Consider the following 24,842-nt stretch of genomic DNA (forward strand, 5'->3'; position numbering starts at 1 on the left):
AAGATGAATTCACAATTCAAAATTACAAAACATATATTAAAAGAATCTCTCATGAGGGAATGTTAGGGCAGAAAAATTGGACTTTTAGACCCCTAAGAGTTAACAAAAAAGAGAAACAGAACAACATTTTGGGACAGGGTGGGGATGAGAAATAGTTCTCTACTCAGCAAATGGGAATGGCGGCTAGCAGCTCCCTGTGCTCTCTTGAGAGGACCTAGAGGCCATGTCCAGGCTCAGTGGAAAAGCCTCATTGTCATGTATGGTGTTCTCTTCCTATCAGAAAGGTTGCTTGTTTTTGTTTGTTTGTTTGTTTGTTTTGTTTTGTTTTGTTTTAATCTCTCTCATTAGGAATGACAGGATCTCTCAGCGATGAAAAAGTTTGTGACCAAAAGAGAAAGAAGTTGCAGTGAAATATCAGGTCCTTCCCCAGCTCAGTCCCTCCTGTATGTTCCCATTGCACTTTGTACACCTGTTTTGATCACTTTCAGGGACTAAGGTTAGAAGCTTACAAATCTATCTCCAGCAGGACACAATGAGCTCCCTGGAGAAAGAGGAATAATATTTCATCCAAGTGTGTCTCCCTTGGGCTGACTGAAGTCCTTAGCACCTAGCATGGGTTTAAGGAAGGTGTGCAAAATTGTACTGAAGAAGAGGAGTGAGTGAGCAGAATTAAAAGTCAGAAGGCAGAATCATTTCTAACATAAGTGATCACTTCATTCTTTACATTGTCTTCCCAAATGAGAACCATTCACCCTATCCAGAGCATCCAAAAAAAAAAAAAAATAGACTCACATATTCATTTTCATATGCTTTCCCTCCCCCAGCATCTGTCACTATTTTTTGCACATAACAGGTGCTCAACACTTTTTGGGTAATTAATTGATAGATCAGCTTTCCCAAAACAAAGCTTCTTGAACTACCTGTCTTTGTGGGGTCCTTGATCCATGGCCTGAGTGGTGACAACAGTTGGTTAGAGGTATAGAAAGCAGCAGTCAGCCCTGGAAGAACCGTCCCAGTGGGGCACAGGAAGTCAGCTAATGAAAGGGTGAGCAGCAGAACTGCCTCATAGGCCACGTAAAAAGCCACTATTTTTACTCCTCAAGATATTTTCCACTTCAGGATTGTTGACTTTTCTTCCTTGATCTATCTCTTATTTCCCAGTTCAGTCTCAGACTTGCTTTCTTCCAGTTTCAAACCAAAATTCCCTCCCCAGAGATATCTCTCCAAACATGGTTTTATGAGGAAGGCTAACAGACCCGGGCTGTGGGCATCTTTGATATGGATGAGAGCACAAACAGCCCTCTCGCCTCCAAGGAGGGCTGCCAAACAGGCCGCCGCTTTAAATAGACAGAACTCCAACTCTGCTGGCCTTGCCCTCCTCCCGTTCATCATGCCCCACATCCGAAATCTCTATCCATCATTCACACTCCTGTTTGGTCTGGACAAGGGAGTGACTTTGGCAAGGCTCTCAGAATATTCCTCATGACCTCCGGCATTCCTCTTTGCGGTCTAGCCAACCACAGTGGATTCGTTCAGTTTCCCATTTTAACAGAATTTCAGGAGTTAGTGGACCAATTTCAAGACTCCCGTCTTGAGAGATCAGATTACTTAGAGTGGCAGCATCAAAAAGATAAGGAGAGAAAAGCTCCATGCGGGGGGGGGGGGGGGGAGGAGATGGCATTAGAGCAAGAGCTGAAGGAAGTGGGGAAGACATCCATGGGGACGGGGAGAAGCAGACACAAGGATAGAGAAGGTGGGAGGTAGCTATGGGCATACAAGGACCTCAGTTTGAGTAAAGTGTGACAAATATAACTGGATGAATGAAGATGAAGAATAAAAAATCATGTTAATAAGTTGGTTGGGGTCAGAGGTGAATGTAGAAGAAGTACAAAGTTATTTTGTGGCAATCCCCAAACACAACCATTTCACTATCAGCTATGCGCCAAGTTCTACCATAGCCACTCAGGTTATACAATGTCTCAGACACAACCCTCAAAGTCCCCTCTAGGAACAGTCTACTATCTAGTCAGGAGACTCTTGGGAAACACACATTACAGAATAAGGTTATTTTAACCTGCAATGAACAAAGTGCCTCAGGAAGCCAGAGGTACAGGGAAAGTAGGCATGGGGTGGGGTGGGGAGCAAGTTCAATGTCCTTACAGGAGGAGGTGAATTTTGTTTTGGCTTTTATATTTTGACCACCTTCACTCATTTTCCCTACCCCCACCAATCTGTTCTCTGTTTCTATGAACTCAGGGTTTTTTTTGTTTGTTTGTTTGTTTGTTTGTTGTTTGTTTAGATTTCAAATATGCGAGATCATACAGTCTTTGTCTTTCTCTGCCTGACTGATTTCTCCTAGCATAATGCCCTCAGTGCCCATTCTTGTTGTTGCAAATGGCAAGTTTTGTTTCTTTTTTATGGCTGAATAATATTTCATTGCATATAGATACCATGTTTTCTTTATTTCTTTATCCATCAATGGACACTTAGGTTGTTTCCATGTCTTGGCTCTTGTAAATAATGCTGCTTTAAATGTGGGGGTGCAGATATCCCTTCAAGATAGTAATTTTATTTCCTTTGGATATATACCCAGAAGGGGGATTGCTGGCTCATATGATAGTTCTATTGGCAATTTTTTGAGGAACCTCCATACTGTTTTCCATAATGGCTGTACCAACTTACATTTCCACCAATAGGGCAGAGAGTTTCCTTTTTCTCTACATCTTCACCAATACTTAATATCTTGTCTTTTTGATGATAGTCTTCTAAAAGGTGTAGGTTTTCATGTTGTTTGTGGTTCTTGTTTGCATTTCCCTGATGATTAGTGATGTTGAACACATTTTTATGTACCTGCTGAATGTCTTTTTTTTTTAAATTTTATTTATTTATTTGACAGGCAGAGATCACAAGCAGGCAGAGAAGCAGGCAGAAAGTTGGGGGGGAAGCAGGCTCCCCGCTGAGCAGAGAGACCAATGTGGGGCTCCCTCCCAGGACCCTGGGATTATGAACTGAACCAAAGGCAGAGGCTTTAACCCACTAAACCACCCAGACACCCCTGTTGAATATCCTTTAGAGAAATGTCTACTCAGTTCCTTTGCTCATTTAAAAATTCAATTATTATTATTGTTGTTATTAAGTTTTCTGGGTTCCTTATATATTTTGGATATGAACACTTTTCAGACATACGGTTTGCAAATATGTGAGTTCCTTATTTATTTTGGGTATTGATCCTTTATCAGATATATGGTGTACAAACATTTTTTTTCTATTCTATAGGTTGCTTTTTTATTTTAACAATCATTTCTTTTGTTGTGCAGAAGCTTTTTTTTTTTTTAAGATTTTATTTATTTATTTGACACGGAGAGAGAGAGATCACAAGTAGGTGGAGAGGCAAGCGGAGAGAGAAGGGGAAGCAGGTTCCCCACTGAGCAGAGAGCCTGATGCGGGCCTCAATCCCAGGACCCTGAGATCATGACCTGAGCCAAAGGCAGAGGCTTAACCCACTGAGTCACCCAGGTGCCCCTGTACAGAAACTTTTTAGTTGATATAGTCTCACTCACTTATTTTTGCTTTTGTTGCTTTGTGCTTTTGGTGTCATAGCCAAAATATCCTTGCCAAGACCTATGTCAAGAAGATTTACCCCTCGGTTTTCTTGTAAGCATTTAATGGTGTCAGGTCTTACATTTAAGTTTTCAATTGATTTTGAGTTTAATTTAGTGAGTGGTGTAAAATAGGGGTCCAGTGTCATTCTTTTATATGTGAACATCCCATTTTCCTTCACTATTTATTAAAGAGACCGTCTTTTCTCCATCGAATATTCTTGGATAATATTAGTTGACCATGGGAGAAGATGAATTTGAACAGGGCTTTGGAGAGTGAGATAACCAGAGGTTTGGGAATTAATAGGACTCTTGAGTAGAAGAAGAGGTATAGTTAAGGGACAAACAACCATGTCTGAATTAGTGGAATACAAGTAAATATTCAAAAGCCAGCTGAAAGAGGTGGAAGGTCCTGGTTTACAGCAACTGAAAATTTCTAGTGCAAATGCTTCCATGAAAGCCAATTTCAAACAACCAATGTGAAGTCCATCAGCTTGCAGAATCCCTGACAAATGATCAGTTGGCTCTGTTGAACCCCCCGAGGCTGGCCCCATCACACCCTTGCCTAGTTTGAATATACTGAATTTGAGATGATTGTCAGACATCTAGATGAAGGTGTCTGGTAAGAACTACAAGTCTTTTGTTCCTCTGAGAAGCTGAGCTAAGGCAGGGTCTTCAAAGTCTCAAGGGTCTGCTATATTTGGGGAAAGGGGCACTGAGAAGTGAAGCTCTAAGCCTCATGTGCCTATTCAAGGAAAGTAGATGTATTCTAAATCTGTTTAATGCTTAAAGAGTATCACTTTGCCAATTTAGAGGCACCAAATAGAAGAGTATTTCAGATTATATTCACATTGAAAGTTAACTGCAGATCAGCAGCATGTCCAATATGCTTTTGGAATAACCTTTCCAAATGCGCCGGCTCCTAGGTTCTGTACCTAGATGCCTGTCACAGATTTTCCATAGTCACTTACTGCCACCTGGTGGGTGAAGGGGTGCAGAACTTAAGGTCAAAGGACCTCAAGCATCAGTTGAACTATCTACATAGTTACAACTTCCGGGCTATACAACTGGGTACTCTAGTGTCATTGTTATTGTTAAAGGAAATGCCATTTGGAAAAAGATAGTCCCCGCAGTTCAGAGAAATGTACCCAGTGGCAACTTCAGTTATTGCTGGCTGTTCTCAGAGTTTCGACATGGCTGGTGAAGATCTCTGCTGATTTGCCCAGACTTCAGTGACCTTTGAGATACAAGGGAAGGCACTTCTTGCATAGGATGCTCCTGTAAATAGCTCCTCTTAGTGGTCAGTGTTCTGGATGGATACTCAGACACACCATGGTTCCCAAGGAATTTCTATGGCATCTGTACATTTAGTTCATATGTCCCTAGTATTTCCTAAATTTAAAGATATCCTATGGTGGGGGCACCTGGGTGGCTCAGTGGGTTAAATCCTCTGCCTTCGGCTCAGGTCATGATCCCAGGGTCCTGGGATCCAGCCTGCATTGGCCTCTCTGCTCAGTGGGGAGCCTGCTTACTCCTCTCTCTCTGCCTGCCTCTCTGTCTACTTGTGATCTGTCTTTCAAATAAATAAAAATAAAAATCTTAAAAAAAAAAAAGATATCCTATGGTGATGTATCACTGAGATCTAATGATATTTTTTAAAGTTCGTTTTAACCATTTTATTCTATCAATAAGATGAAAGTCTTTTTTGGAAAAGTCATTATGCAAAACAAAACAAAACCAAAAATCCAAAACCAAAAAACAAAACCCCACACCAATTTTATACATACCTAATTATAAGGGCCAACTAACCAGTTGCTGACTTGTTTTATTTTCTTTAATTCATAAGGATGAGAACTTCCTTATGAAAAGAAAAACAAGAGAAGACACAAAAGGTATTTCAAATTAATTGGTTAGGTAACTAACAATGTAATCACTGCTTTTCATATAATTACTGCAAGGTGAAATTTAAAATTATTTATGAATATGCCCATATGGTTACTATAAAATCTGACTAGGAATGCCAGTTTTCAGTTATTTATTTTTCTCAATTTTTTAAAAAACTTACTGTTTTTAAATGAACAAAAAAATGAACACTCATCTTAAACATAGCAACTAATGTTCAGATTTAATTTGAGCAAAATTAAATAAGATATCATTTCTTGCATTTTGGAATGATAGATAAATGATTATATATGTTTCTATCAAGAGAAAACACCAACATTTGCCAAAAAGACTACAACTAACATCATTGTTAAGGATGAAAGACAACGTTTCAGGTTGCCTGCGTGGCTCAGTTGGTTAAGCAACTGCCCTCAGCTCAGGTCATGATTTTGGAGTCCCGGGATCGAGTCCCACATCGGGCTCCCTGCTCACCGGGGAGTCTGCTTCTCCCACCGACCTCTCTCCTCTCATGCTCTCTCTCATTCTCTCTCTCTCAAATAAATAAATAAAATCTTAAAAAAAAAAAAAAGGAAAGAAATGCAATGTTTCCCTGCTAGGATTGAGAACAAGGTCAAAATCCCACTCACCACTATTACTCCCCATGATCCTTTAAATTCTAGCTGGTGAAATAAAACAACAAGAAAGGAAATAAAAGGAAGATAGATTGGATACAAGGAAAAAACTGTCCTCATTTGCAGTTGTTATGATGGCCTACATAAAAACCCCCAAGGAACGTGTCCCGAAAGTCAGACACAAATTGTGATATATTTCCACAAAATTCCACCAAGTGTGCCTACCTCTCCTGCCTCTCCTCCCACCTCTTTCTTCTCTGGGGCCTCTGCCACCTCTGAGACAGCAGGACCCCAACTCCTCTTACTCCTTCTTTATGATGTTCCACTTCCACGTAATGAATAGTAAATAATCATCATGCCATATAGTTCAGCAACCCGTCTGTTGCATATGTCTGAGTGCCTTCATGTGAAAATCTAATAACTATGGCAAGAAGTGTATGAGATGTTTTTGTGTCTTCCTTATTATCAACTAAGTCATTGTACAGAACATTATGTGTAAGACTGGTATGGAAGTGGATAGCCTATCTCAAGTAGGCATCAGATGGGTGATATTTAACATAGAATAACTAATGTGTAACTTTTCTTCCTGTTGTATAACTTTGCTTTTAAAGAATTATCTTGTCATACGGTATACCTCTCTCATAATTGGAGAAATGGTAGGTCAGCCTCCTATCACACACAAGTTGTTTTTTTTTTTTTAAGACCATAACAATGTTTCCAATGGCTATATGGTAAATAGGACTGTAATGTTGTATGCTATGAAATTTTATGATGATCTATTACTGTAGAAGCTAGGCTACTGGGAAGCAATCATGTTGATTGTACAAGGCTACCATAAAGCAATCATATTGCTACTTCTTCATTTTTGCTGCATGAATCATTATACCTGTAAAGGAATACGAATTTCTTCCTCACATTATCTTTTCATTTTTTTATGTCTAGTGTTAGTAGTATGTGTAACATCTACACATATGATACAAATAAAATTTTTATGTAGGTAGGGCAGAGATTTATCCTGTAAATGGTTGACAAATCCTTGCAGTATGGATAAGTACATATTATCTTGTAAGTGTAGATTCTCTTCCTTATGATTTTATTAATAACGTTAATAACATTTTCTTTTCTTTAGCTTACTTTGTTCCAAGAATACAGTGTGCGATACATAACATAAGAAATATGTATTACCTATTTATGCTTACTGATAAGGCTTCTGATCAACAGTAGGCTATTAGTAGGTAAGTCTTGGGGAAGTCAAAAGTTATCTGAGAACTTTTTGATTATACTGGGGTTGGCACCACTAACCTCCACACTGTTCAAGGGTCGACTGTAATTATTTAAAAGTAAAAAACTGCTTAAAAAATCCAACTAGAAAAAAATGCTCATTGACAATTAATATATATATGTACCGATGTATGGTCAGATAACCTCTTATTACTGAATTCTAAGGGCAAGAATCCAATGTACAAATTATATCTCTGCTGAACTGTTTTACTGCCCTGTTTATGCCCCAATTCTCATACTCCAGTACATGAGCAACTTCTTAACTCCTTAATGCCTTTGATTTAATGATTCACATGTGTATATCATTCTATTAGGTGTCAAACCCAGGTCCACACCAATGTCATCTTTGAAACCTCAGAGTTTATAGTACAGCGCCTGGCCTGTATTAGGGTTGTATAAAGGTCAGTGAATGAAGGAGCTAGAGCCAAATAAACTGTATGTTAATTTGAAGAAATGGAAGAAAGAATGCATGAATAATTTCAGATTACAGCAACAAGAGTTTACAGGAAATATTGTGGTGAATGGAAAGGTAGACATTTTCACGACAGGAAAATCTTCCAGGGAATGTGCCTCACTCTAGCTGCCCTGGTCTTTTCTAAAACCGAACAATTCCAAGATGGCCAGCAGGGGGAGAACTACTCCTTAGTTGAGAATTAGAATGGGAACCACTTACCGGTATCTCCAGCTTTTTGAATGTTTACATTAGGCAACTTTGCTTTTACAAAATAAACCTACATGAGTACCTGTTTTCGCTAACCAGAAGAAATATGAAGAGGATCTTTGGCCTTAAAAAGAAGAAAAAAAGCAAAAGTAGCATTCAGCATTTGTTTTGCAGGGCACCTTTACCAGGGCAGCACCCCCAGCAGGGAGAGGGGCTCACACCTCCCAGCAGCAAGAGGAGCTCAGCCAAGTTCCTTCCCCAGAACTACCCTCATCATCTCAGCATCAAACTGCCACAGCTTAGAATCGTATGTGAGCATCTGTGTTTTATCCCGATTTATTTTGTGCCTGTTAGCAAGAAGGGTCCTAAGGTATCAGAAAAGCCTAAAAGGGGTCACCTGGATGACTCAGTTGGTTAAGCATCTGCTTTCAGCTCAGGGTATGATCTGAGGGTCTTTGGACCCAGTCCCATTTCAGGCTCCTTGCTTAGTGGGGAGCCTGCTTCTCCCTCTCCCTGCTTGTGTGCTCTCTCTCTGGCAAATAAATACATACAATCTTTAAAAAAAAGAAAAAGAACAAAAAGAGAGAATGAAAGAAAGAAAGGGAAGGAGGGAGAAGAAAATCTGAAGAGAAGATATTTTTTGGGTCGGGCAATGCTCAAAACAATTTCCACATAAGTTAATGGTCATTGCTTCTTGTCTGTACGCCATTTCTACTTAGGAAAAGCTTCATAGGAACGTTCCACTTTCGGGTAGTCAGGGAGAGCCATATTTGTGGCTCTGGTAGTTTCCTATGTTCAATTTTATCCAATGCTGGCATTTGGGGGCTAACAATGTTTCTAAAGTGACAGTTGTTTTCTGGTATTTTACTGCTGTTACACACACTGCTGTGAAGCATAGTCATAAACTTGCTGATTCCCCCATCTACAATCAGGGCTTACCATCTGTTCTGTCATCATGTCCTTCTCCTTCCTCATTTTAAAAAAAATTATGGTAAAACAAATAAAAACGTATAAGACAAAAGTTGCCTTCTTAACCATTTAAGTGCACAGTTTCATAGAGGTAAGTATATTAATATTGTTGTTCAAAAGATCTACAGAAATTTTCCATCTTGCAAAATTGAAGCTCTGTACCTATTAAATAACTCACATATCCTTCCTCTTCCTATCCCCTGGGAACTACTTTCTACCCCCTGTTTCTGCGAGTTCAACTGCTCTCGATGGTTCATATACATAAAACTGTACAATATTGGCTTTTTGAGTTTGGCATATTTTACTTAGCCTAATGTCCTCAAGGTTCATCTATGCTGTAGAATGTGATGGATTTTTCTTCCTTTTTAAGGCTGCATAATATTTTATTGTATGTATAGACCACATTTTGTTTATCCAATTATCTGTCAATGTACATTTCAGTTGTTTGCACCTCTTGGTTATTGTGAATAGTTTTGCTACAAATATGGTTTGCATCAACATGGCTTTTTAAATATAAAATCAATCCACACACACAAAAGACATGGATCTCAATTTTTAACTCAGCCTTGTTGTTTTCACAAACAACAGAAGATAGATTTTTGAACATCCCAACATTCTTAGCACATAATAACATAGATAGTCCTTTCCTCTGCCTTCAATAGTCTTTGTACCATTTTCCAGCCTCTGCCAACTGCCTGGTCCCAAAGTCAATGCCACACATTTCAAGTTGCACTTAGTACCACCTACTCTCAGGTACCAAATCTAATTTGTTGCATAAAAACACTCCAAGACACAGTAGCTTAAAAGAATGATTTAATAATTATGAGTCTATGGTTGTGCTCAGCAGGGTGGTTCTTCTGGTGGTCTCACTGGAGTCATTCACACCACTGCAGCCATCAGGCAGTTCTGTTAGGGCTAGAGGGCATAGAATGGCCTTACCCTCTCATCAGGGGTCTTGGTGCCAGCCTTGAACTGAGTATCTCTTCTACACTGTCTCTTATCATCCAGTGGGTTGGCCCTGACTTCCTTACTGGTGGTAGGAATGTTTTCAGAGCCCAAAGCATAAGGTGCAAGGACCCTTAAGGACAATCTCGTAAGTGGAAAAATGTCACCTTGGCCACATTCTATAGGTCAAAGCAAGTGCCAAGGCTAGCCCACATTTGAAGTGTGAAGCAACACGGTCACTCTGAGAAGAAGCATGCAGGACAGAAAGAGAAAACAATCTATGGTGAAATGGGGAATGTAATGAAACTGTTCTGGGAGAAAACCCAGGGACAGAGAGAAAGAGAAAAAGTGGTTGATGGAGATGTGCAATCTTTCAAGCATGCACTAAGTTGAGGAAATGAACCACAGGCCAAGAGTTTCCAACACAGAAACTGTTTATACCCCAACAAAGTGAACAGTTGTATGAGACACAATCTCAGAAGAGGGAAGGAAACAAAATATCATAGAAAGTTGAAGATAACTTCAAGTTCTCTTTTCTCCCACCACTACTCTAACCTTGGGCTTCAAAAAAAAAAAAAAAAGGATAGGAAGCAAAATATTTCTCCCTGAAACCATAGTTTAAAGGAATAAACAAATGATTCTCAGATACAATTGGAAGATGGTCACCAACTCCATCTCTGAGTAAAACAGAATGTGAGGCAGGGGTAAGAGAAAAAGAAATACCATTAAACTCAGCAAATATACTCTGGACTAAAACTGGAGGGAGGGAAGGAAGAAAGGAAGGAAGCAGGCAGAGTGGGAGGGGAGGAAGGAAAGTTTATTTCATCTATTCTGCCTACAAAAACGTAGGTCAAACAATCAAAAGAAAATAGACACATGGATCCAATAAATAAAAGTAAGTTCAGGGACGCCTGGGTGGCTCAGTGGGTTAAAGCCTCTGCCTTCGGCTCGGGTCATGATCCCAGTGTCCTGGGATAGAGCCCCGCATCGGGCTCTCTGCTCCGCAGGGAGCCTGCTTCCTCCCCTCTCTCTCTCTGCCAGCCTCTCTGCCTACTTGTGATTTCTTTCTGTCAAATAAATAAAATCTTAAAAAAAAAAAGTAAGTTCAAAGAAGATATGATAAAACAATAAAGGTTTTTAAAAAATATTTTATTTATTTATTTGAGAGAGAAAAGGCAAAAGCGGCACAGGGTGGGGGGGGAAGAGGGAGAAGCAGACTCCCCGCTGAGCAGGGAGCCTGATGTGGAACCTCATCCCAGCACCTCAGGATCATGACCTGAACCAAAGGCAGGTGTTTAACTGACTGAGCCACCCAGATACTCCTAAAAGGAGATTTTTAAAGAGAGGATAGCATGCCTAAAGAAATAATACACAAATAATAAATTACAAATAACAAAGAAGAGAATAAACATGCTGAGAAATGGAATCAGGGGCAGACAAGGATGTTTGAGATAATCACAGTGATTGGAAATATATTTAAGAAAGATTAATACAATAATAAATGGATTCAGGATGTTAACAGTAAGAGGCTGTCTGGGATGATGGTTATTTTGCTCCTTATGCTTTACAGTACATTTTTATATTTCCAAAATAAAAATAAAATCTGTCAGTGAGGAAATCATTGTTCTTTTTTGAAAAAGAGAGGTTAATGGAAGACGGGGAGGTGGTTAGAAACCAGATTATTGGAGTTTCAAACAAGGAGAGAAGTTAGTGGGGAAATAATGTCAGGGAATGTAAGCCAGACACCTGCTGGTCCTGTCTCACTGGACCCTGAACTCCAGGGACAGATGCAACATGGCAGACGCTGTAGGGAAACGGAAGGACCAGGACATACTCAAAGCAGAACGATGACAGCAGCGAGAGGTGGGAATCACAGACGTGTGACTGAGGAAGAAGGGTTAATAACAAGGAAAACAAAGCCCTGGAGGAAGTGAGAATTCAGGTCTGAGAAAATAAAAAGAAACCACACTTTCTCCATAAGAGACAGGAAGGAAGGAAGGTATGTAGGTGTGAACCCAGAAGCTTGGAAGGGAAAGGAAGATGACAGAAGACAAACGTTTTGTGTAATCTGGAGGAATTCAAGTACAAATGGGCTTTTTGGAACCGTGTTAACTTCATCACAGTGAACAGCAATGTGATGAGGGAATATCATTCACAAAGTGTTAATACGCCTCTATTGATACCTGAGGTGGACATTTTCTTTTCTTTTTTTTTTTTTTTAAGATTTTATTTATTTATTTGACAGAGAGAGATTACAAGTAGGCAGAGAGGCAGGTAGAGAGAGAAGGAGGAGGAAGCAGGCTCCCTGCTGAGCAGAGAGCATGATGCGGGACTCGATCCCAGGACCCCGAGATCATGACCTGAGCCGAAGGCAGCGGCTTAACCCACTGAGCCACCCAGGCGCCCGAGGTGGACATTTTCTGCCCTTTGGATGCTTATCATCACATATACAGAAATGGGTGAAGACACTTCAAATACATTATTATAAGATTCAAGAGTATTTTTTTTCTAAACAAATTCTACTGATTTTTTTCCACATTATAAAAGTAGTGAGTTATAGAGGAATAAAAAAATGAGGCTCACAGTAAGCCCCAGCACTCAGATATAATCACTGTAAATATTTTACTGCATTAACTTCCAGAGACAACAAGAGGGGAGAAACTGAATGGGAAAGATATAGAAGAGGAAAGGAAGGAAGAGGAGGAAAAGAGATTTAAGTTTTCCTTTCACCAAAATGGATACATTATCACATGCTATTTTAGAAGCTCTCATTGTTGATTCCCGTATTGTGAAGTTCTTCCGCTTAAGTAGACTTAGATGAAGATCACATCTCTGAGAATATTCTATTGTAAGAATACATTATACTAGTTCTATTTTCTCCAGCAAGAGTCAACCATTTCAACTGAGCATCATTTGAGGTCTTTGTACAATTGTACAATGGCTTCCTCAGAATAATCAGAGGGAACTGATACATGAGCCATAGTTTACGAACAGTTTTTAGACTTTTGGAATGCAATTATCAAACTACTTTCACCTGGGCCATAACAACTTGTGTGGCCACCCTCAAGGTGCCACTACTGCAGACTAACTTTGCAGCACTGAAGACCCACATCTGTTAAAATTCCCACATAGCAAGCCCCCAAATAATGTCACTTGCGTATTTTTAAGAGCTAAAACATTTTTATGTGTTTTTGTTTTTTACAGCTCTTTTCCTTGTGAATGTTTTAATGCAGACTTTCGCCCACTTTTCACTTGAAAGTTAACATTTTTTGGTTTTGCTTGTAAGCACTCTTTTTATTTTAAGATTTTATTTATTTATTTATTTGACAGACAGAGATCACAAGTAGGCAGAGAGGCAGGCAGTGGGGGGGGGGGAAGCAGGCTCCCCACTGAGCAGAGAACCCGGTGCGGGACTCGATCCCAGGACCCTGAGATCATGACCTGAACTGAAGGCAGAGGCTTAATTCACTGAGCCACCCAGGTGCCCTTAAGCGCTCTTTTTAAATGGTCATATTTCATGCTATTAATACGCTATTAATGAATTTAATTCTGACTTGGAATTCAGCTGCTGATGGAGTAGAACATGACGAATCTGAACATTTTCAACACATTCTTCAAGGAGGCAGTGGGACCTGCTGTTGAAGTATATGAGCCTAACTTAGACCTGGGCTCCATTCCCTGCCAGTGTAACGCACCAGCCAGAGCTGGATTAGTATTTTCACTTTACAGAACTGTTGAGAAAATTTATATCACTCATTTAGCACAATGTCTGGAACCAAAGAAACACCCAGTTAAGTAAGTTACTATTGTAATTATCACTGTATTTGATCTAGTTTCAGAGATGTCTTTGTCATCATAATAATGTGACTAATTCATTGGGTAAATGAATAACCAAATTGTTTATGGTCAACCTTCCACGATGGGAAGGGAGGATTTCACATCACTTATACTTCTTTGTCCGTCACACTGTTAGCCAATGTGAGATACTATGGCCCTGAATTTCAAAGAGAGTGAGAAGAAGGAGGAACTCTCCTCTGGAGAACAGAAAAGTTGCCTCAAAATGTTTGTTCTAGATGCTCCAGCAGGGTTGCTACCGCCGACTTATTTCATCCAGGCCGATGTGTTTTTCCTCACAGCAAAAGCTATTCCCTGAAGTTGATGGATGTGAGGATTGAGAGATGCCCCCGTGTGTCTCCACATTTGCCAGTAAACATTTACAACAGCTCTTTGTGGCTGGAGGGATGTGTGGCTGTTCTCATGTGAGGTGTCAAAACTCTGAGAAGTTCATTCTTTTCCTCTTCAGTTCACCACGCATGACACTTCCCACAGTAAAGTCAATGAAACTGTATAGTCCACAAAAGGCATTCTTGATCTTATATGTACTGTATTTTTATTTTCATATTTGTATTAGATATATTTTTAAAATTCTACCTCGTGTACTAGGAAGATATCTAGAGATGTACTCCTCTTGAAACATACCCCAGGGAAAACACCATCTGGTATTTAAAAACTTGGGATGCAAAGAATAATTAATGTCAGTGTGGTTGTCCTCTAGGTGCATTTCAATAACCTGTGATTCCTGAGCGGTCTTAAATGGATATTTTGGTAAGATCAGCTTATTGGGTTTTATTTGTCTGGACATTGTCTTTATTAACCAACCACTATTTGTCAGGCACTGTTCTAGAAACACTGGCTAAAAGATTATGTCTGTTCTCAATGACAGATGAGTTTGGAGACAAGACAAAGAAATTCCTGAAAAGGAATCTATCAATTTAAAAAACAGATGCTTAAATGTCAAATGAGAGTTACAACCACTGGGGGAAAAAAATCCCACAGGACTGAGTTGTGTATCTTATGAAACAGCACACCCTTGACATAAATCTCATCAAAGTTATAGTTTTAGGGAAGAAGCTCGAAGGGTATAGTCTTAGCAAATGCAACAAAGATCACCGGCTGGAAATGGTTAGATAGTGCAACTTCTTGGGATTTCTTAATTTCCTTATGAGGGTTGTGTAATGTGTTCTCTTTAGGATAAGATCCTGCCACATCCAGAAGCCCTAGGTGGAAGCAAATGATTCTCTCACACCCATAACCACATCGCCCTGAAATTACTTCCTTGTATGGCTGCAGACTTCCTTTAGCAAGCCATGCATTTGGGCTGAGTATCAGGGGCTGAGTACAATTTCTTATAGATCATAGTGCCACCTAATAACATTTTGTGCAGATTAAAGGGCAATAAAATGCATCACACCCAGGCAGTTGGTCGCAGTTACAGAACAATGACTAGCCTGAAGTCCTGTGCTCTGTCATCTCCAATGTCTGGGAGGTTCTGATCACATGACCATGCTTTAGGGGTAAAGAGAAGAGAACTAGTGTCAAAAGGATATGGGCCTTGGGCTAGATCTTGAAATCAAGGTAAAATGTTGGTCAATAAGCACCAAGGGGGCAGGCATCTTGTTTATTCTGTTCCCCAATTTAACCCTAATGTTCATTTCCTTAATACAGAGTTAACACAGCTTTGAAATCTGTTGTCAATCTTCATCTAACTGAATCTAACTTAGTTGAATGTGATAAAAGTGTCCTATTGAATTAAACAGTGGTGAGATCTTAAAAACACAAGTACTCAAAGGCCTCACAGGTTAACCACTGTTTCTGTACCTTTATAGAAGTGAGTAACACTTCAAAACAGTGCCATTGTGTCAAGATCTTGAATAGTTTATGATAGAGAATGCAAAATTGTAAGTTTCGATCTGAGGTTTTTTAGACTGTAAAAATTTGAGCAGGCAGATCTGTTCATTGAACTGAGAAAATTTTGATCTCATGTTTTTAAAATAATCTCCAGTCTCTGTTAACTTATAAACCTTCAGTTCTGAAAATTTCATTTGCTTTCTATTACACTTAGCACAATGTCATTTACGTGTAGGCATAAAAAATTTTGATAGTGAGACATACCCAGATGTCTTAGGGCAAAATTATTAAGAGATATAAAAACCTCATTATCTGGATATGTATTAAATTGTTTTGTATCTCTGTGAAAGCTGAAGTCTATTCTGAGTTCTGAATTTGATATATAATGAAATTCTATATGAGTTTTAAGTGAGTGTGTTATTTTTATTAAAATCTCTCTCCCTGAGTTCAGGTTTTACGGGCAAGTATGAAGTCAAGCTTAAAACTATGACACTGGGACGAAAATGAAAGGCGCACTTTTTTCTGTTGCTTCCTTTTGACATCTCATGAGGGTAATACAGATTCGAGAGATTCTTTAATTTCTAGCAGACTACAGTTTCTACCATGGCTACAATTTCTACTAAATATCTTTATTTTTCCTTTCATTGCTGTTTATGGAAAGGATAAGTACAAACATTTCACGTTGAAATAAAATCTATGGAAGTTACAAATCAGATACTTTCCCTCTGGTTTCAGACCATTCTAAATACTGGAAGGATATTTATACATGCCTTTTATTTTTTTAACCTAGAAGGATGATTGCAAATAATTAAAATGCCAAAAACAAGAATATAGGTCACAAATCAGAAATAGATGTTTACTCTGTGAACCTGACATGAACTTCGGATCTTTTTCCTCCTTCCAACAATACAGTCATGGTTAATTGTCTATAGCCCCTGCATGCAGTTATCATCCCAGGGAAAACACCACCACCCAGTTCCCTGTCCCCACCCTACACACACACACACACACACACGCACAAACGTACCTGCGGGCACGTGCGAAAGCAGCAAAGATTCTGTATATAAAATTTTTATTGGTAAATCCACATTTCTTAGCTTAGAGACATATTCTACAGACTTCCCCTCTCCCTCATAATATTTAGACTGCCAAAAATCAAGGAAAATGTCATTGGACTGTAGCCATGTTACAATTTTACCTAACGCTTACAAAAGCACCTGTGATACGCTTTGGCATGAAGTGTAATCACCACATTTAGTTTCAAAGTTCAAATGCCTGTTCCTGATATAGATAAGCAGGTACCCACAGGGCAAGGCAGGACAGTTAATGCAGCTAATGACAGAAAAAAGTCAATGTTGGGCTGCTAACAGTCTTTTCTGGAGGACTGGGTGATCTTAGATACAATCTCATCCACCTTCTCTCCTGAAACAGGATGGGGCCAGCTGGCCTACCAGCCCTCCACACACTGACCTACCCTGCTGAACATTTGCCTTTCCTCCCCTAAGGTTTGCATATTTTTCTCTGAAACTTCTAAATGATTTTTAAGTTCCACTTGATTCTTTGCTTTGCCATGAATGGGCTGACTTATCTATGAAATTTTATATGGAAGTTACTTACCTCATTTAAGAAGTACTGATCAGAGGCATGGCAATAAAATTAGGGGAAAATAAAGGTTTTGTTTTGCATATGAAAACCAAAGAACAGCCTTTATTATACACAGTAGGTTAAAGACATTTTCATATATAGCCATGTGAATTTACCGTTCAAGTTGGGGGACTGGAGGCCAGTCACATCTTTTAAATTGATCCAACAGTCAAAGGAGAGATCGGTTTCAAGACAAAAGAAGAAAACGAACACCGTGTCTGAAGAAAACAAACTAAGTAGGAACAGATGTGGATGCTCTTTACTTTAGAGTCAGCACAGCATTAATAGTCTGGCTTTTAAGAGCAGGAGATGGTTATAACAAAGCAGGAAAAATAAAGTAGTAGTTTTATGTCATAAGTTGGTCATAGCAACACTTGTAGAAAATATCAGAAGAGTAAATGGGAATATGCCAAAAAGTATCCATCCATAGGATGTTAGGATGTCCTTTCCTTACCTATTCACCTGAAGAGCTCCAATCTGCACCAAGTTCTAGCCCAAATGTCACCATCTCGGGGAGTCACTGCTGAGACCATCAAGCAACACCCAGTGTCTCCTCTGTTCTCCCTGGCAGATGGCTCTGCCTCTGGCTCCATTAAAACAACTACCACCCCTTAGGGATCATCTACACTTCTGCTCTGTCCTCTCCCTCTCTAGTTTTAGGATTATTAGTAGGATTATTACTTGTTTTTCTTTGTATTCCTGGTGACTGGCAAAGGGGAGAGGCATCTACCTATTTAATCAAGATCTGCTAAGAGGCTTTACATAGAGGCAATCACGTGTCTGCATGTGTTTTGAATACATAAAAATCAATGAGACACTTCTATAAAGTAGATATCCTTCTGCTAAATGCAGATAAAAAGCTTAGATATTATATATAAAACAAAAAAAAGGAAGATTCTGAAAGGTGGAGAGAAGTCAGGCAAGCTAGGGACCTTGGGACCTAAGGGACAAAACTATGATGAGTTCCCCTGTGTTTTTGCTTTTTAGCTCAGATGTCCCAGACTTGGAGCTGAAAAGGTGAAATGGCCACAGAGCACATGTAAAGAAGTCCTAAAAAAGGGTTGTTCTCCAGCCAAAGGCCTGGAAGAGTAATGGCCTCGCAAGAGAGAAAACAGGAAATGCTCCACTCTAGCAAATGCCACTGGAAAGACCATAGACCCAACCAGACCAGTAAAGGCCAAGTGGGGAGCCTAGACTTCCAGCCTCTCTGGGCTGTCATGCAGTACCCTAACTCCCCTGACAGGGTGGGATCTGAGAGGGTTGAGTAAGCAACTGGTCAATTCATCCCCACCTGGTCATAATGAAGCCTCCTCCCCAGCATTCCTGCCCACAGTATCAGTGGACACCACAGGGGAGCAGTGACAAGGCCCCTTGCACACCCCAGGCAGGAAGGCATCAATGGAGGCCCAGTAGGGAACTGAATTCCCACCCTGCGCAGCAACGACATGGGTCCCATCATGTTCCAAGTGTCACTGGAGGCTGAGTGGGAAACCTGGACTTGTAGCTACACCTTGGAGGAACTAGACAGTGCCCCTAAGTCCCCCACTAGATTGATGTCAGAGAAAGTCAGCTAAAACAGAAGGTTTAAATAAGATCCACAGTCATGTAACATCTAAAATATTCAGGTTTCCACCAAAAATCATTCATCATGCCAAGAACCAGGAAAATCTTTTTGAATGAAAAAAAAGACAACAGATGCCAACCCTGAGATGACACAGATGCTGGCATTATTTGAAAAGAATTTTGCAGCAGCCATTGCAAAAATGCTTCAGTGAGTATCTATGAATTACACAGAATAAAGGAAAAAACAAAAAATCTTAGCAAAAAAATAAAAATTCTCAGCAAAGAAATACACGATATAAAGAAGAACCAAATGGACATTTTAGGGAAAAAAAATAAAAATAGAAAACTCAGTGGGCGAGGGGAGGCTCAACAACAAAATGGATTAGAGAAATAAAATAACGAGTGAACTTAAAGACAGGACAATAGAAATGACCCAAACTGAACAACAGAGAGAAGACAGATTGGAAAAAAGCAATGTACAAACCCTCAGGACCCTGTGGGACTAAAACAAAAACCAACGAAACTTCCTAAATTATTAAATAATTTTTAGTACAAATTATATTACCTAAAGGATTTTGTGGCCTGTAGTCTGTTCAAGAATGATCATCATAGGAAGGACAAATAAAAAAATTTTGGTGGACTAATATAACACTTAAATCAAACCCACATAGCCTACAAGTGAAGGAAGCCCTTGAAGGTTCACAGGTATAGTCACACTAAAAGGTATAGTCTATGCGGAGGAGAGGTCAGGTTCACTTATCATGACCACAAAGAAAATGTAAAGCAATGGTTATACATTCTTTCCAAACCCAAGAAACTTTAAGATAAACAGCTCAGCACAGTTCTGCTGCTGGTGGGGTCATTTTGGGGCATAGAGGAAAACATTCCTGCCGTCTTGGTGGAAAATGTTGCCAGGCATGCATTGGCAAGTTCTCTGAAGTTCCATGAAGACATTTTTAATAGTCTAAAATAACCACTTTTAGAGCTATTTTCAACCTATGTTCACTACCAGTGAACAAGACGGGAATATCTTTCTCTCTTTTTGTACAAATACAGAATAAAATTTTATAGCAGGTACACAGACTGAATTACTCAATTCACAGATCTTCCCTCAAAGTTTAACTTATTAAAAGCATTAAATCCGAGGAAGCCTAATCACAACTCACAAAAAACCAAACCCACAGGATTACATATTTTGGTTTTGAATGGGTGTTGGCAAAGACAGAAAGAGGGCCTTAGAAACAGTTTTGCTTCTGCTAATTTTTTTCAGTTAAAACTAAAATGAATGAAACTCCAAGCTGGAAAGAATCCAGAATCACCTTTAAATCCTTGTGAAAATACTAAGGTAAAACAGACTATTCCAATCCTATCCATTAATGCTGAGCTTGCCAGTTCCATAGAAGTTTATTAGTGAAAACAAAATTCAAATATCTGGCGTCCAGACAATGTTCACAGCTATTTTTGCCCTTAAGAGAAGTTGAAGAGCAGTTTTAGATATGGTGTGTCTTTATTCCCCAAATTGGAACAATTCTTACACATTCAAACATGTGCGAGACTCAGTAAGAGTATTTTTCCTACTGCCGGGCGGAGGCCGCCAGGTTCCCTGAGATGGTTGTTATCACAGAGGATTCTCAGCTCTAACTCTGGTCGGCAGTTTCCAAACAAGGCGACAGCGTGAATAGAGGACTGTATAAAATAAAGGTTCTTTCAAAAACATCTGTGGTGTGTTTTTGAAATAAAGAAATATCAGTCTTCTTGGTCAAAGTTTGGTAACTGTGTTTTCAACTTTAGAATGTCTGCAACGGGCTCTTTTCGTTCTTGAAGGAAGCTGAGTCCAGTGATGAGTTCAACGTCCGTGATCCGAGCTCTGTGTAGCTGCAGTAACTCTTCTACCCATGACGACTCGTGCTTCCCCTGCTACGAAGTGGGAGGAAAAGAAACGTCACTGGAGAACAATTCACGTTCCCTACCAGCACCCCTTCTTCCCATTTCAGTGAGTTCTGACCCTCTGGCTCCCAAATGGCAGATGCTCCGACCTTTGTCAGCATGATCCCTGTTCTTGAATAGCTCACCATCTAATACATAGATGCATCTTTGTTGAATTAGATGTGGGAATTCCCAAATTTCCCAATTTGGGAAAAGGCAAGTATACGTGGAATCAGTGCTCACGTATTGCACTGGTGCAAGAAACTTCAACAGTGTGAGGTTAAAAACATGTTGGAAAACAAAAGCAATGTGGCGTGGTGGAAAGAATATGGGGATGGGCGTAAATAAACTGGAACCTAAGTCCGGGTCCTACCATTACCATACCATGTAAACTGAGGCCAGTTATTTAACACCTGAATCCTGATTCTCTTACCTGCTCCTTCCATACAGGAGTGTTTTGAGGATCAAATGTGATGATGTGTGCAAGTGCACTAAAAGAACACCCGTTCTTATCAGAATCAGTTACGTACATGGGTGCAATGAAGAGAGGGTTAGGGGTGTGGTAAAACACAACTCCATTTCTGGGGAGGTAGTGAAGTCTCAGCTAATAGATCAAATGATAAGTAAAGGCACATGCTCTGACACATGGAAGCAGAGCTGGTAGCTGAGGCAGGGAGCAGAGATGGAAATCCTACATTCGTGGTAAGCATGCATTTCTCTGAATATGGCTCCTGGAGAAGGTCAGATGAAGAAGGTATCCACTGGATGGCGGGCTGCAACTGTACATTAAAGACGTCCTCCAATAAAGACCTCTGTACCCTTGGGACATTATTAGTTGGAAATGATAAATATAGGCTTTCCACACAAAAGGGGAATGGACCAATAATCTCCATTTTCCCATTAGCCTCCAATCATCCCTGTATCCAGGGCTACTTACTGCCCCACTCAGTCTCCTTCTCTGCAATAACCTTCACTCTAGCTCTTGAAGGAATAACCCTGACTCCGTGGACTACTTCGCCAGTAGATATTTTCCATCTGTCCCAACATACACATGAACAGATAAAAAGTACAGGCAAGGCATCTGATGTCTCAGGCCAATGTCCTGATAATCATTAGTCGCTACTTCAGAGATGAGACAGAAGGAATCAATCAGGATGTGTGACAGACCTTCAGATAACCCTTTCTCTGGTTCATGTCCAATATTTAGTGTCCTCTAGGTACACTGCTATTATAGAATTGGACAAAATATTTGCATTTAAGATAGCAGCACAATAGCTTTTGAATGGTAGAGATGGTGAAAAGGAACTCAGAGCCTCACTCATGATATCTGGCATCATTTTGGTCAGGGAGACCTAAGCATAAGTCTCTTTGAAAGGAGGGCCCAGAATTCAGACATGATATCTAGAGAAGAAACCATCTTTAGCCCACATGTGCCACATGCTAAGAATAGTGGAGAAGGAAGACAGGAAAGGTCTAGGTCCCTCTTAGTGTTATTGACCCAAGACTGTCTACTTCTAGACATCCTGTCACCTGAGGTACCCGTTAATTGCTCAAGTCACTGTAAATGGGTTCTCCATTATTTGCTGCAGAACATAACACTAACTGATAACTTTAGTGACAATTCAATCTCTTGAGGAAGAGAAAGCAAAGAAGGAGAGAACACTTAGTATGTATCCCACAGTGTCCACAACAGTGACCAGCTGGTAGATGTAGATGCCCAAAGGGCATCCAAATAGGTAAAACCCTGTTATTCCTTCCTTAATTCTGAAGCATAAGGAAAAAGAAGTTAATGAGAAATATGTTCTATGAGGACTGGTCAATTCATTCTCAGTTTATCAGAGAAATAAGTAAAATATCTTCATGAATTTTAATGAATGACACACAGGCTCTTAGATCAGGGATGACAATTGATCTCTGTATTCTACTCCTGACCCCAAGGCAGAAGCTACTGTCTGCTTTGCTCACTGCTGTGTCCTCTGGACTAAGAGTACCTGGAAACATATATTTATTGAAGGAATGAATGGCTGGATCCAAGAAGGGATCAATGAATAAATGCAGGGAGGAATTAATGAGTGATGATAGCACTCTCTCCTGCTAAGCTCAGACTGGGGCCTCAACATCCTTTTGCCCACAGGACTCCCAACTAAACCACCCATTCAAATGAGGCTGGTGAGAAAGCTACATTGCTTTGCCAACTTAGGTCTACACTTATATTGTGTAACTTTAATGGACAAAAAAAGAAAAGTGGGAGGAAAAAAAGAACAACTAGAAAAAAACAACAACTAGAAAATCTGGGAAGTACTCTGAAAGAAAAACAAAATTGGCTCACTATGAGGAAAAAAACTTCCCTAAAATTTTAATACAGTCTTGTTCAAAGACGAGGTTTTGTTTGTTTGGTTTGGTTTTTTTTTTTTTTTTAATTCTGAGCAAGTAAGATAACATAAAACAATTATTTCCAAACACTGAATGACAAAAGAGTAAGAAAAGATAATTAGGAACAAACATGACTTTTATAATAAAGTGATATAAAGAAAATTAATCTGAAATACTACCTAACCATAACTTTAGGACTAATTTATAACAGTGCTGACACTTTAGGAATTATAAATCCAGGTTTCAAACAAAAATAAATTCATAGTTCAAATAAACCTAGAATTTAAGGGCTAAGCTGTATGCAGGCACTAAGTTTTTACATTTTGATTTGTTTTTTGTGTTTTAATAGGCAAGGGTGGTCCTCTCCAAAGATATACCATCTCAGAGTATCAAATTTAAAGTCATCCTGCAAAGTACATATAAAAGCACACCCTTTCAAAGTACATGCATATTCACATTCCGTTTTTACCCACGGTGATGTCAGACACGACACATGCAAATATACTTACATTCATATGGTCAACGTTTAAGGTGATCATGAACAAAGGCTACTTACCACACAGCTCTCACTATTGTCAGTCCTGTGAGGCAAAATGAAAGCTAAGGTGTCTAACTCATCACACTGGGAGGGAGTCTGGAATGTGTTTTTACAACTTGTCAGCACAATGAAGAAGTGAGTTGGGATCAGAATTTCTTGATTACGGATGAGTCTGCTGTTTCTGGAAAATAGGACAATCTTCAGTTTAAGAAAGAAATAGCTCTCTTCTTTTTAGTGAATATTTCGGTGAAGTATATTTTTAATACAATGAATCTAAAAATAAAATTCAGTCAAATAATTAAATATATTGTAGGAAGTTAGTAATCATAATACCTCAACATATTCTGCTAAATTGAAAACAAATTAGAAGACAGGTAAACACAAGCCAAATAATTTTTATTTTCTATAAAAATTTACTAAACTTCAGATTTTTTTTTTTTAGTTCTACCTTAGGACACTGGAATTGAGACATGAAAGAAAAAAATACATCTTTCTAGAACACCTACAACCAAGATTCTGAAGCATTATTGATAGTCTTCTCAACTCTGTGCAGCTATGCAAAGACAGGAGACAGAGAGGAAAGTGGTGTGGGATTTTTTTTCTATTCCAGCCCTTCTAGAGAAGTCATGTTTCTGTGAACTCTCCTTTGTTTTAAAGGGATTTCCTTTCTCGGGGCATCTGGATGGCTCAGTGGGTTAAAGCCTCTGCCTTCAGCTCAGGTCATGGTCCCAGGGTCCTGGGATCAAGCTGCACATGGTGGGGGAGCCTGATTCCTCCTCTCTCTCTGCCTGCTTCTCTGCCTACTTGTGATCTCTGTCTGTCAAATAAATAAATAAAAATCTTAAAAAAAAAAAAAAAGGTGCATTTCCTTTCTCATCCCAGTAGCTTCTTTTAAATTGCAGCATATTCTTCAAGATGTCCCAAGTAATACTTTACCTCATCTTAATTCTACTTCCTTTGTTCTGAAAGCTAGGTTTATTTATTTGTTTTTCAGCATCTTTCCAAATTTAGGGTAGTGGGAGCCTCATCTTCAATTGTAATCTTGTGTGGAACCATAACATACAAAACTGATTAAAATGGAGAGCTCTCGTGGAATGTGAAAGATATGAAGTTCTCTCTCTCTCTTAAGATTTTATTTCTTT

The 24,842-nt window shown here is 39.5% G+C and overlaps 1 protein-coding gene across 1 annotated transcript in view; it reads right to left on the bottom strand.

Moving 5' to 3' along the window:
• Window positions 1–19,184: 19,184 nt before the first annotated feature.
• ENPP1 (ectonucleotide pyrophosphatase/phosphodiesterase 1) overlaps window positions 19,185–24,842 on the bottom strand; it is a 72,355-nt gene continuing 66,697 nt past the window's right edge. Inside the window, exons 24-25 of the mRNA XM_044248774.1 lie at window positions 23,719–23,881; window positions 19,185–20,780 (exon numbers count right to left, since the gene is read on the bottom strand). Coding sequence (XP_044104709.1) covers window positions 20,610–20,780; window positions 23,719–23,881 — 334 coding nt within the window. The 3' untranslated portion in view covers window positions 19,185–20,609. The remainder of the gene's footprint in view (window positions 20,781–23,718; window positions 23,882–24,842) is intronic.

The sequence above is a fragment of the Neovison vison genome, chromosome 1, assembly GCF_020171115.1.
Source record: "Neovison vison isolate M4711 chromosome 1, ASM_NN_V1, whole genome shotgun sequence".
NCBI classification, from domain to species: domain Eukaryota; kingdom Metazoa; phylum Chordata; class Mammalia; order Carnivora; family Mustelidae; genus Neogale; species Neogale vison.